The sequence below is a fragment of the Rhinolophus hipposideros genome (genome assembly GCF_964194185.1).
Source record: "Rhinolophus hipposideros genome assembly, chromosome: 5".
NCBI lineage: Eukaryota > Metazoa > Chordata > Mammalia > Chiroptera > Rhinolophidae > Rhinolophus > Rhinolophus hipposideros.
The window spans coordinates 41,058,372-41,073,004 of NC_138051.1; the positions used below are offsets into that span (position 1 = coordinate 41,058,372).

At 41.9% G+C, this 14,633-nt stretch overlaps 1 protein-coding gene across 2 annotated transcripts in view; it reads left to right on the forward strand.

Annotated features, from left to right (window-relative positions):
• SORD (sorbitol dehydrogenase) overlaps positions 1 to 14,633 on the forward strand; it is a 50,469-nt gene that overhangs the window by 20,969 nt on the left and 14,867 nt on the right. For both annotated transcript variants that reach the window (XM_081048233.1, XM_081048234.1), the window contains exons 3-5: positions 207 to 371; positions 3,760 to 3,919; positions 7,685 to 7,803. In XM_081048233.1, coding sequence (XP_080904359.1) covers positions 207 to 371; positions 3,760 to 3,919; positions 7,685 to 7,803 — 444 coding nt within the window. The remainder of the gene's footprint in view (positions 1 to 206; positions 372 to 3,759; positions 3,920 to 7,684; positions 7,804 to 14,633) is intronic.

Sequence of the window (14,633 nt, forward strand, 5' to 3'; positions counted from 1 at the left end):
TCACATGGTGTTATTTTGCTCTGTGGAAGCTTTCTTGCTATGCAAGACTAATCTGGGTTGCTGTTTAGCTTATTTTCCTCTGGTCTGAATTTTTTACTTGGCCTTTGAAACTAAGCCCTCTCCTTCATACAGAGGAGAATTGCCAGTGTGCCTCAGGGAGGTCATTCCCTCCCTCCTTGTTTTCTCCTTCTGCTTTCTCTTATCAGAGGTGCTGCTGAAGATGCATTCCGTTGGAATCTGCGGCTCAGATGTCCACTACTGGCAGCATGGTCGAATTGGGGATTTTATTGTGAAAAAGCCAATGGTGCTGGGCCATGAAGCTTCAGGAACAGTCGTAAAAGTGGGATCATTGGTAAAGCACCTAAAACCAGGTCAGGAAAGCCCTTCAGCGAATGGGTCTATCTGTTTATTCATTCAACATCAATATTTGTGCGTGCTTTCTCGGGGGCAGGCCCTGTGTTAAATACCAGGGATGTAGCAGTCAAGAAGACGTTCTCAGTCCCTACACACATGGATCTTACCTTCTACAGGGGATGACAGCAGGGACACACAGATAGTTACTGAATTACGATTGTGTTGAAGGCAGCAGAGAAGAATACAGGGTGTGATTGGTGTGTTCTGTCCAGACCCCTGGCTAGTCTGAGGAAGGGACAATTAAGCCAACACCTCCAGGCAAGTAAGAAATAAGCGAGGTAAAGAGGTGGGGAAAACACTCCAGGCACAGGAACCACAATCTGTCTCCACATGCTAAGGACCAGGGCATTTGAAACAGTCTTTGATTTCATTGGATTGCTGGGAAGCCACTGATATTTTTCTCGATTTGCTTAATTCATTCTGGAGGAAGCAATTCTCAGCTGTGGCAGACTGTGATGTTCCCCATCACAGTGAATTAATTCCAAGCTGTCTTGGCATAGCTGCTATTAGCTTTAACCTTCCTTTGCTGATGAGGCCACTGCACAGCCTGGAGATGATATCAGATTATTTGGGAGAAGGAGGAGGTTGGCAAGAGGTGCCATCCTGTGTTAGTTAGAAGGCTCTCTGAGCCCAGTTACACGGAGAGGGATCAGCAAGCTCTGAAGAAGCTAGACATGTGTCTCATTTAGAAATGTTAAGTCAGGCCCTCCTTTCATCATCAGTAAAGTCAAGAAAATCCCTAGGGTTTTGCAGGGTTCTCCCAAAATGGAAGGTTCTCAGTTTCCAACAGTCACTGATTAGTTCTTACCTGTGGGACTAGGTCTCTCAACATATGTCATAAAAAGGAATGGGGTTCTCTAAATTTAAGTTATAACAGGTGCTTAGTCGGCATCAACAATGAGTCCAGTCTGTGCCAGTGCTTTGAGGGGTATAGAAAATTAAGAAGATTTGATCCTTGAATGTTTCAGTCTAGTTGGAGAGACCAGACCAGGACATATACAAATACCAACAATTAGAGGACAAGACCATATGGTGCAATCAGTAAAAAATAGGCTCCAGAAGTTCAAAGAAAGGGCATTTGTCATGGGCAGAGGTGAGTAAAGAAGGTTCATGGAGGAGACAGGTCTTTGAGCTAGACATTTAACATTATAAGAAGGCAGATAACATTGATTTACTGTTTGTCTCCATGTTAAATACTTACATGTATAATTATTTACTTCATTCTTGAAACAACTCTATAAGACAGGCATCATTTTACTCATTATCAGATGAAGAAAGTAAAGCATGGAAATTGCCCAGGGTCAAACACTGGTTAGGCTCAGAACTGGGATGCCTGCCTTGGTCTTTCAGATTCTCGAGCAGGTGCTCAGAACCACTGGTCTGCCTAGCTTCTGGAGACATGAGAAAGGTTTTGTATTTGAGTTAGTGAAGAGGTCAGAAGCTAATATTCCAGGTAAGAGGAACAGAATAATAAAATTACAGAGGTTGAAGTTACATATCTGGGTTGCTAATAAGTCTGTGCTGCTCAGAGCAGAGGTTCTGTGTTGAAGAGTTAGTTGAGATGGTTAAGAATACCTGATCTGTACAAAAGTCTATTTAAAAAGCACCGTACAACTGTGAGTTATTACATGATTATTATAATGTAACAAAACTGAATAATATAAACTCCACCCAATTATGGAAGATCCTGAAAGCTAAGTTGAAGAATTCATTCAGTGGTAGAAGCATAGTTTGGAGAAGGTTCATTGGCAGCAGAGAGGAGAGGAGAGGAGAGGGGGACAGAAGGAAGAGACATATATACAAGTACAGGAACACATTTTAGTGGTCACAGGGAATTCATTATTAAAGTGTTTCACTTGCTAACTTTGACTTAAAGTTCTAATCAACTAATCTAGAAAGAAGAAAGCCACTCATTGAGTAGTTCTTAATATGTGTTTATAAAATTTAAATGTAAATTTATATGAAATCTAAATCTAATTTAAATTAAATCATTAAATCTAAGGCATGGAAGAATTCCTAATTTATATACAATCTGGCCCTCTATCTTATAGTATGAATTTCTTCCGCAATAATGCCAGCTCAGATAATTATAATAACGATTAATATAATGAAAATAGTTAATACTATTATGTGTTACTACCACCATTGCCACTACTTTTAATGAGCGCTAGTTACATACTAGGATGCTACACTATTATGTGGGTAGCTTTAACACAAAAGACATAAAAAATAGCCTAATGTGTCTCTTAGTCAAGGGTAGCCCTCCCAGGGTTCTCTGGCTGCGAACCCCCCTCAGGCCCAGGAGGGCCCTAAAGCCACTAGCACACCCCTGTGGGGGTGGGGCTGGGGAGTGACTGGGAAGGCACACAAAGGAATGACATTTCTGAGGGGGCGTTGATGTTCTGTATCTTGATAGTTTACACCACACAGTTGAATGCGTCTATCCAAATTCATCTAGTGAGCCACTTAAGGTTTGTGCATTTCAGCAATACCAAAATTTTTCCTTAGAAGAAAAGAACCATCAACAAGGATTGAGCTCTAGTTCATGATATGCAGGTTGAAATATTTAAGGCTGCAGTGTACTAATGATCTGCAACCTACTTTGAAATGCATCAGAAAAGAAGTTGGATTGATGGATAGAGGAGAGATGGATGGATATGTGGTAAAGTCAATGTAGCTAAATGTTAATTGAAGAATCTAGGTGGAGGATATCTGGGTGTTCGCTGTACATTTTTTTCAACTTTGATGTATATATGAAAATTTTCCTAATAAAAAGAATGAAGAGCAATTCTAAGGCTGGGTTTCCAAGCAGACTTAGTGAGACATAGAGTAGAAGTATGATAGAGCCAGCTGTTCACAAGCCTGAGGGTTACTCTCCCCCGTACCAGAGTTGGGGGCCTCTGTGGGTCATTTGCCTTAGCAGTTGTGCCCTAGCTATTGTCTAAACATAACCAGACTGAATATAGACATGTCCTAATTATTACTCTTGTAAAGACCTTGCCCCATATTTTTAAAACAGGTGAAGAGAAAAATGTCTGCCAACTCCATACACTAGCTACCTCTTTGGTAGCAGTTTGAGGTGGCTTGCCGGGAGGTAGCTGTGGATCTGGAGGGGCAGTTTGGTTTGGTCCATGGGTTGGTAAAAGGGCAGATCGAACCAGTCTGTAGAGAAGTTCATTCTTGTCTCAGAGTGCGAGTCTGTGCTGTGTCCTTTGTTTCCTTTGGAAGCACTGATGGTTTGGGCTTGCCTAGAGCACGCGGATCACCAGGTAGGAGAGTGGTATCTGCCCATGAGCCTGAACACCTTCACAGCATCTCTGCCTCTGCTCATGTTTTCCTATCCAGGAGATCGCGTTGCCATTGAGCCTGGTGCTCCCAGAGAAACTGATGAATTCTGCAAGATTGGACGATACAACCTGTCGCCATCCATCTTCTTCTGTGCCACACCCCCTGATGATGGGAACCTCTGCCGGTTCTATAAGCATAATGCCAACTTCTGCTACAAGTTAGTGTCCAGCCCAGCTGTGCCATGTGGGACCTCTCCCCCTCCGTTTGTTTGGTGTTCCTTCTTCTAGTTTCCTGTGGTGACTTCTTTGTTCCTTTCAGCTCTTAATTCCAGACATGAGACATCCCCTCCGCAGGCCTGCCCTTCTTGGTGGTGTGGAGGGAGGGTAGCCTGACCAGGGCTAAGACAGACTCACAGTACTTGGTTTTAGTCTTTCAGTCTAACTTCCCCTCATTGTGCGCAGTAATACAAAATTGTTGCCGAAGTCACTCACTCCTCTCCAGCCATCCTGGAGATACCTTGTTGTGGTTTGTCCTCCATTCTTGGTTTCCACTGCAGCTATAGGAAAGAGAACTTATAATAACAGTGACCTTGATGACAGCAACAAACAATGACAGCAACATTTGGGATTTACTGAGGAAGCATGGCTTCTGAGCTTGGGACCCTGGATCCCAAGCTGGATCCCTGAAGCATGGAGCCAGCTTCTGAGCTGTGGGACCCTGGATCCACTCCCTCCTAGTGAGTGACTGAAGAAATGACTTAACCGTCCTCTGCTTCAGTTTCACTTAATCACTCGACAGTTAAATAAGGCAATGCAGGTGAAATCACAATTATTATTACTACTTGCCTGGACTTGTGCTAGTAAGTACTTTGCATGCCTTATCTTATTTAACCTTCAGGAGAATTAATGGTGAGGTGGGCACCAGTAGTGCAGTTTTGTGGAAGGGTTAGCAGAGGCAGGAGGAGGCTAATTGGCTGGGGCACAGAGCAGAGCCAGGAGTTAAGCCAACGTGGCTATAATTCTCAAGCTCATGTCCTGTGCTTACTACCTTACCCCAACACCCAAAATGGTTTTAGGGTGAGAAGTTTTGTCTGGCAGAAGCAAAGTGCTGTACCTTCTGCATGGCCCCCAGCCCATGGAGCTTGGGTGCTGAAGTGTCCCTTCCTACTGACCCTACCAGGTTCATTTTTCTCCCACCACAACCTGGCCCCAGTGGTGGCTCTCTCAGCTAGGATGGGGCTTGTCTGATGGAGGCCAGGTGCCAATCACAGGGGCAGTCTGCCAGATCTAAGTTTTCTAGTGCCCACTGGAAACCTTGAGAGGAGTCACAGGCCAGAGACCTCGTGATGAGTTTAAGTCAATACCCAAACATGCTCTAGAAGAAAGCAGGTTGTGTGAGCAGAGTCTGCCTTTCCTGAGCCCTTTCCAAGTCAAGATGCCAAACAAGGTTTTCATGGGAGGAAGAAGAGCAAAGTGGAAAAGCTCTAGACTAACTACTGGTCTGTGCTATTTACCAACTGTGTGACCTTGGGCAAGTGATTTAAACTTTGTAACATCAATATCCTTGCCTGTAAAATGGGGATGATAATAGCAGCAATATAATGAAATGCATTGAACTATTGACAGGATTCAATGAGAAAGGCATATCAACTACTCAGCATGGGACTTGGCACATAGGAGGTGCTCAGTAAGTGGTGTCATCATATGTCACAGCCGTGGCCTTGCGTCTGGAGGATGGTATAAGGTTAGGCCTGAAAGGGATCTTTGGGCTGGGGAGGGGTGAGGGGTAGTTTGTAGGGAATAGTGTGGGCAGGGGTGTTCTGGCTGGCAGTGACTCTGAGAGGACTGAGGAGCGTCTCCAGGGGATATGCAACCCCCACCTCTCCTCTCCTGTCCTCCCAGGGGACTTTCTGCCTGTGTCCCCAGCCCAGCCCTGGGCCCAAGCCGTCCTCTCTGGTTTCTCTTTGCAAGGATTACTACAGTACCACAGCCTCTTTATTCTCCTGTGCACCTTATTTTCATTCTATCTTCCTGCTTCCGTCTTGGCTTCTTGATCATTCTTTAACCCTTTTGCCTGTTCCCTGAACCTTATTATGAAAATCACCAAGTTGCCTTGTCATTCTCTGGTATTTATAAAGTCATGAAAGATTAGCGCTGGGAAGAAGCTTAGAGTCCTCTCATCCCCCTCCCCACCACTGAACAAGGTTGGGAAAGGAGGACCCAGTAACTCTCTCTCAAGGTCAGTGGCAAAGGTGCTGGGCCCCAGGACTCTGCCTGATGCTTCTGCCTCCATGCCAGGCTGCCCTCCAATGCTGCTGGCTATGGCTGCATATGAGAAAAGGCAGCATCTGCCTAAGCAGTAGAATATTCTCCCAGGTAACAGTCCTCAGCATCACCCCTAATCACATTTCTCCTTGGTGTTCTTATTATAAGAGCAAGTCAGAGGGAAGGAGAGAAGAGCACACAGTTCCTGACCAAAGGCCACCCTCAGCTTAGAGCCAATACAAGTTTTGAGGGAGATCCCAAATGGGAAGGAGCAGGTGTGACTGAGAAAGCGTGGTTAGGGGTCCTTGAGAGTTTTGGGAGCCTTAATTATTTCATTTCTATTTTTTTCCTTTATATAGAGTTGATTGGGTAATTGGGTGGATAGAAGGGGTGATGACAGTAATCAGAGCTGGAGGGCAGATTGGAGTGGGGGCAATGATACGAGAGAAGCAAAAGGGAGGCGAGAAGGAAAGGGTGGTGGGCAGTAGCCAGGCCGACTGCAGGTCTTGTTATTTATTCTTTGGGGGTCATGGACAGTGACGGAAGGATCATGGGGATGAACTCATGGTTTGGCTGCCACCTTTGTTTTTGGAACTTGAGGGTTTTCGTGTGGAGGTTTTGGGGGCACTGAATAGATAGTAGACAGTTAGGAACTAACAGAAATTAGATATTAACTGCAGAGCTGCTTGTACCAAGAGGCAGCTGCTCGGGGCAGGCAGAGGATGTAGAATCAAGACCTGAGTGCAAGCCTTGCTTTTCCACTCACTAGCCTTGTGACCTTGGGCAAGTCTCTTAATGTCATTGAGCTTCAGTTTCTTTTATAGAATAAAGGTAAAAATAAAGCCTGCTCTTCCCACCTGACAAGGTCATGGGTGAGGATTAAATGATAATGGATGAGAAAGCTCTCTAATCTGTAAAGCCTCATGTAAATGTTTGCTGTCATCATCAGTAGGATTATTAATAGGATCAAGGTGCCAGTGGACTTGGAAGTGAAAACCAAGAACCCAGTGGTGAAAGTGACAGCATTTAATCAGCTATGTGGGAGACAGGTCCTTTTCTCATCCTAACCAGTCGTGGGACAGCCAGGTAGCTGCTGTTATCAAATGTAGTTCTTATGGAATGTGTCATGGAGGGGGCCGAGGAGTGGGGGGTGACAAATGAACAGAGCACTAGCTTACAAATCACTTTTTTGAAAAGCTGCTACATAGTAGTTGGGATTGTTTGCTAAAGTAAAATCAGAAAGGCTATCAAACAGATGAGGTACTGGAATGTGACTATGTTAACCTCTTTTGTTAAATGAATTTTTCATTTATTAATGACAGCTTTATCTTGGATACTTTATCTTGGATAGCATATTAAAGAAAACATAATGTATTGATATTCATTGAAGTGATTTCTCCAAAGAAAACCATCCTCAGAGGGGAACAGTGTGTCATGGATTCTAAATCAGACATGTCTGGTTTCCAATAAAAACGCTTTGAGCCTCTCACTAGTTTAGAAACCTTGGAACAAGTAATTTAATGCTCCAAGCCTCGGTTTCCTCATTTGCAAAACAGGTATAATAGTACCTGCTACAGAACTGTTCTGAGGACTTACATGAGTGAATATATGTAAATTTAGCTTGGCTCATTACCTAGCACATAAATAAGTGCTCAATAAATATTAACTATTGTTATTAACCCAGAGGGACTAACTGAGTGTGTTGAATGACTCCCCAGGCTTCCTGACAATGTCACCTTTGAGGAAGGGGCCCTGGTTGAGCCACTGTCTGTGGGGATCCATGCCTGCCGGCGAGGTGGAATCACACTGGGGAACAAGGTGTTTGTGTGTGGAGCTGGTAAGAAACAGGTGGCACCCGGGCTATGAATTCATTAAAGGGGAATGTGGGGACCCCTCTGCTCACCTCATTCCCCCTTCAAGGCTGAAATTGGTCCTAGGATCTTTCTGGGTAGGAGAGGATTACAATGTCTCATTCCTCAGTGACCAGCACTTTGTTAAATAAACTAATATCTACAGAAATGATAGTAACTGCTGTTATTTCCTAGGCAACATAACCCTTTTATTTATTTAAAGAATGCAATTTGGGATTATTTTTTCAACCTTTGACAGGAAACTAGGGAAATATGTTTGATAGTAAAGAGGGGAGCAACTTTTGGAACTTTCAAATCATACTGGAGAAGTAGTCTTCTGGTCTATCCGGAAGTGAGGTGGGCCGTGCGCACGGCCATTGATAGGAGTGGAGTGCAGGCCACGATGAGTCAGCATTCTGCTTTGGGCTCACAGCTAGCTGCTTTCCGCCACTTGAACAAACCCTGGCTGCCTCAGACTGAAGCATTTAGGCCTCTAACTTCTGGTGACTCAGACAGCAAGCTCATACTCCTTGTGGGTATGATCTGGTGATTCTCATACACTTTTTTTTTTTTTTAGGTATAATTGATATATAACATTAGTTTCAGGTGTACAACATAATTATTATAAATCCTTGTACAACCTTGGGGTGCCAACACCCTGTGCAATCAAAAATCTGAGTATAACTTTTGACTCTCCCAAAACTTAGCTAATAGCCTACTATTGACCAGAAGCCTTACCAATAACAGTTGATTAACACATATTTTGTATGTTATGTATTATATACTGTATTCTTACAATAAAGTAAGCTAGCGAAAAGAAAATGTTATTAAGAAAATCATAAGAGAAAATTCATTTATGATATTTATTGAATAAAATCCACGTATGAGTGGACCTGCATAGTTCAAACCCACGTTGCTCAAAGGTCAACTGTATTGCAAAATGACCACCACAGTAGTTTAGTTAACATCCATCACCATACTTAGTTACAAAATTTTTTTCTTGTTATGAGAACTTTTAAGATCTATTCTCTTAGCAACTTTCAAATATGCAGTACAGTATTATTAACTATAGTCACCATGCTGTACATTAGTCATTTTATAACTGAAAGTTTTTGCCTTTTGACCTCCTTCACCCATTTCACCCACCTCCTCCCCTCTGCCTCTGGTAACCAACCTGTTCTCTGTATCTATGAGCTTGGGGTTTTTGTTTTTTTTTGTTTTAGATTTCATATACAAGTATTTCGACGTGACATTTGCCTTTCTCTGTCTGATTTAGTTCACTTAGCATAATGCCCTCAAGGTCCATCTGAGTTGTCACAAATGGCAAGATTTTCTTCTTTTTTGTGGCTGAGTAATATTCCATTGTATATATTACATACCACATTTTATTCATCCATTTAGCCACCAGTGAACGTTTAAGTTGTTTCCATGTCTTAACTATTGTAAATAATGCTGCAATGAACATGCGGGTACGCATATCTTTGAATTAATGTTTTCATTATCTTTGGATTAATATCCCGAAGTAGAAATGCTGGATTATATGGTAGTTCTGTTTTCAATATTCTGAGGAAACTCCATACTTTTTCCATAATGACTGCATCGATTTATATTCCTACCAACAGTGTACATGGGTTCCCTTTTCTCCACATCTTCACCAGCACTTGTTATTTCTTGCTAATAATAGCCATTTTAAGAGGTCTGTGGTGATCTCATTGTGGTTTTGATTTGCATTTCCCTGATGAGTGGTGTTGAGCACCTTTTCATGTACCTGTTGGCCATCTGTGTGACTTTGGAAAAATGTCTATTCTGATCCTCTGCCCATTTTTTAATGGAATTGTTTGTTTTTTTGCTATTGAGTTATATGAGTTCTTTATATATTTTGGATATTAACCCCTTAACAAATACATGATTTGCAAATATTTTCTCCTATTTATTAGGTTACCTTTTTCATTTTGTTGATGGTTTCCTTTGCTGATCAGAAGCTTTTTAGTTTGATGTTTTCCCACTTGTTTAGTTTTGCTTTTATTGCCTTTGCTTTTGGTGTCAAATCCAAAAAATCATCACCAAGACAATGTCAAGGAGCTTACCACCTATGTTTTCTTCTAGGGTTTTATGGTTTCAGGTCTTTAATCCATTTTGAGTTAATCCTCACACACTTTTGTGACTGATTTTCTTTGGCAGGGCTGGATAAGTGGCCACAGGGCTTCCTAAGTGGGGTGATGGGTATAAAACAGACTTGCCTCAATGAGCCAGCAGACTGTTGGTTTCAGGTGACAGATTTTTTTAAATTAGATTCAGGTGTACAAACCAATGTAGTAGTTAGACATTTGTCGCGTCCAGCGCAACACAGGCAGTGAGAATGAGAAGGGGCGGCGAAGTGTTAAAGAAACAGAAATCAAGAAAGTTTTGAAATAGGGGCCAAGGGTCTCACAGCCTAGAAGGACTAAGAGCCCCGAATCGGGCCACCTTGTGGCTTTTATTAATGCACATACAAGGAAGTAGCACTGTTTTTTTTACGTCTGTGAGTCTCATACACGATACCAGAAAACTGGTTCAAACCAATCACACTTGCCTGTCGAAAGTCCCATGATGTGTAAATAATTATTGTTTGTACCTCCCCAGGGGACAAAACCTTTATGTTGAAAACTTACTGAGATGGAGAACTGATGTTATCACTTCCCAAGCAGGTTGTGGGAAGGAATACAGCCACAGAGGCAGAAGCTCTCCTTAGACGGGCGAAGATGGGAGCTGTGCCCACCTCTGTCAACCCCGTGAATTCTCCTGGTGGTCCCCACACGACTGTGCCTGTCTTAGGTTGTTCCTTTCTTGAGGAATTTTACCCATCGTTGGCTAGCCAGCCATCCTTTGGGGCCAAACAGAGAGATGGCATAAAGGTAAAAGTATGTCCCTGAAAGGAATTGTCTCACAGACTCTTCTTTCTTTTTAGGGGTAGGTACGAGGGGACAGACAGGCATGCTGCTGTGTGACATCTCCCCCTTTTTGTTTTTGAAACATGAGAAACAGACCTTGCAGATTCTTCATTCATTGCCCGTCGGAGGGCTTTTTGTCCACTTCTGAGGACTAAACAAAATAAACATAGAACAATAAATAGCATAACAATAGCACCAGCAAACGCTCCTGTCAAAGTCTTTACCCAATTGACAGGGTACGAAGTAGAGAGTCCTTCTACAGCTGAAAAGAAGTGCCTCCTGTCCATGGGAGGAGTTGAAGCTTGGTATTAGACATCTGATAAACTTCTTGTTGCAGTTGTAAAATGTCCACAGTGAGATTAGGTGTGTGTCCCAGGAGATGAGCTCGTACCTCAGACCAAGGGGTACGAGTTTGATTATAAGAGAAAGAAGTTACACAATAGGTAAATATATTCCAATCACATTTTAAAGTAACCATAGTACAGAGATTTTCCAATTGATCACCAAGAAATATAACAGTAGTTTCTAAATCAGCTAATGTAACATTAATTTCCTGATCTATCTTGTTGATTCCAAGATTATTAGCATTTTCATGTCATTTTTGTACAAATTCAGTGGTCTGTACCGTTTGGTGTAGAGCTACTCCAGAAATGACAGCGACCGTGGTTATAGCAATTATTCCCATAATAGCAACAATTAAGAGTCCAGTAAATCTTTAGGTGCTATGTAAAATCTGATGAAAAAGTTGAAGAATAATATGGACTGTGGGGGAACCTTCCCACACCGGCAGAGCCTCGATATTCAGATCCTGTAAATGGTTGCAGCCATCTATACTGGCTCCTCTGTTGTTGGTTCTTTCCGCGGTTGATTATTAGGCTGGTCTTCAGTGCGTTGTTCATGACATGGTTTGATACACCGACTGGGCACCCAAAAAGGACGTTCTTCTGGTCCTGGGGAAACACAAGCATAACCTCGTCCCCATGTTAACAAGGTTCCTAACTGCCATTGATTAGTTTGAATATCTTTCCACCAAATGAGCACATTCTCCAAAACTTTAGGATTATGGAGATTGTTAAAACGTCTTTCTGCTGCTGTGTGCCCAAGGTGCGGTTCTGTGCTAGAGCCAGAAGAAATCAAAAAAATTTAAAGTAAACATGGCTTTAGCTAGTTGAACTTGCGGAGGATCCTTGCTGTCTCCCCCTTTTTGTTTTTGAAGTTGTTTTTTCAGAGTACAATTAGCACATTCAACAATGGCTTGGCCTTGTGGGTTATAAAGAATTCCTGTGGTGTGATTAATTTTTCACAGTTCACAGAATTTTGTAAACATTGTGTTGATATAAGCAGGGCCATTGTCTGTTTCGATTGCTTGAGGGAGCCCCATAATTGAAAAACAGACAAGTAAATGGTGGCAGGAGTGTGCAGCAGTCTCACCTGTCTGTGCCGTAGCAGTGAGAAAGCCAGAGGCAGTATCCACAGTAACATGGACAAAGGACAAACGTCCAAAAGAGGGGACATGAGTCACATCCATTTGCCAGATAGCACTGGGGACTAAACCCTGGGGATTAACCCCTTCATGACACTCTTGTGGGGCATTAAGAATTTGACAAGTTAGACAAGTTTGAATAATCTGTCGAGCCTGTTTATGAGTAATAGGAAAGTGGGCCTGAAGACCACCAGCATTTATATGAGTTAAAGAATGGAAATGGGTTGCCTCGGTAATTAGGGCACTTTTTACTAATAAATCAGCAATAGCATTGCCATGCACCAATGATCCCAGTAAAGGGGTATGAGCACGAATATGAGTAATAAAAAACGGATGTTGACGGTTTTTTACAACTTGTTGGAGTTGATTAAAAAGAAGTTGGAGAGACAGGTTTGAATTATAAGATAGAGACGCCATCTCAATGTTTTGTACTGTATGTACAGAATAAGCAGAATCAGAGACAATATTTAAAGGCTCAGTAAAGTTTTTTAAAGCAGTTAGAACAGCTACTAACTCTGCTCTTTGTGCAGAGGTACAATTAGTTTGTATGATCTGTTGGTCCGTTTCACTGACAATTGTTGCCTTACCATTACTAGACCCATCAGTGAAGGCCCTGACACCCTGTGGAATAGGGATTTGTCTGAGCTTTTTAGGTAAAATCCATTTGGTTTTTAAAAGAAACTGAAATAATTTGTTTTTTGGATAACGATTGTCAATTACTCCAAAAAATTCACAAATCGCAGTTTGCCAAGATTCAGAATGAATATTTAAAAGGAACTACTATTTTACTTGGTTCTTGTCCATTTAAACGGAGCACTCTGGTGCAAGCTCGTGATATGAGTTCTGAAATTAATTCTACATAATTTGGGAGTGACTTAACAAAATTGTTAGGTAGAAACAGCCACTCTTCCAGGTCATTTTGTTGAATAATGACCACCGTAGGTGAATGTGGAGTGGGGAAAATCAAAATTTGTAAAGGTTGAGATGGATCTATGTGCTGAATTTGAGCATCCTGAATTTTTTTTCAACTAATTCTAACTCTTTGTTGGCCTGAGGGGTTAGAGTGTGGGGGTTGTCTAGTTGAGGGGGACCTCCGCAAAAGACCAAATAGGTTACTAAGTACATAAGTAGGAATACCCAAATTATGACGTAGCCAATTAATATCTCCTAATAATTTTTGTAAATCATTTAATGTGGAGATTTGATCTCTCCTAATTTGTACCTTTTGAGGCTAGATGGTCTGTCTATCCATTATAGCTCCGAGATATTATATAGGAGTTGTAGTTTGAATCTTATCAGGAGCTATACAGAGACCTGTTGATTCAAGCTGTTCCTGGGGTAACTTAAAACAATTAGCTAAAATCTCTGTAGAAGATGCAGTACAGAGAATGTCATCCATACAATGAATGATATAACAGTCTGGAAATTTTACTCTAACTGGCAAAACAGCTCTAGCTACAAAAAATTGACAAATTGTGGGACTATTAAGCATTCTCTGTGGAAGAACTTTCCATTGATATCTTTTGATAGGTTCTTTATTGTTTATAGAAGGTATTGAAAATGCAAATTTAGGGCAGTCTTGAGGATGTAAGGGAATAGTATAAAAACAATCTTGTAAGTCTGTTACTACTAATGGCCAATTTTTAGGACTCATGGATGGTTGTGGGAGTCCAGGCTGTAAAGGACGCATAGGTTCAGTTAGAGCATTAATAGCTCGCAAATCAGTGAGCATTCGCCATTTTCCTGATTTTTTTCTTTATTACAAACACAGGTGAATTCCATGGACTAGTGGAGGGTTCTATATGATCTTGTTCTAATTGGATCTGTACTAATTCTGTCAAAGCCTCCAATTTTTCTTTTGAGAGGGGCCACTGTTCTATCCAAAGAGGCTTGTTATCAATCCATTTAAGAGCTGTAGGAGTCCGTAGCTCTGCAACAGTGGCCCCTACATAAAAGACTCCTGATTTCTAAATTTAAATCCTGGTCCCTTACGTCCTTGTTGAGACAGGGCTGTATAGGTCGAGTGATTCCCTGATTAAATTTTCCTAAACCTTTTCCTGGCTGATAGCCCACATGACTCATCATATTTTGACTTTGAGGACTATATTGTCTAGGGGGTATCCAGATTTCTGCCTCCAATTGAGTGAGCAGATCTCGACCCCATAAATTTACTGGAATGTCAGCAACATAAGGTTGCAAAAACCCCTTTTGTCCCTTCCTTGTCCGAGGCAAGGAAGAATGTAAACACTTTGACATAAACCTGAGGCTCGGCCCACCCCAACAATATTAATGTTGGGTTCCTGGACTTGCCAGTTCGCTGGCCATTCCTGAGAGCTAATTATAGAAATAGCAGCACCAGTATCTATTATACCTCTAAAGTTCTTGTCTTATATTTTAATTTGAC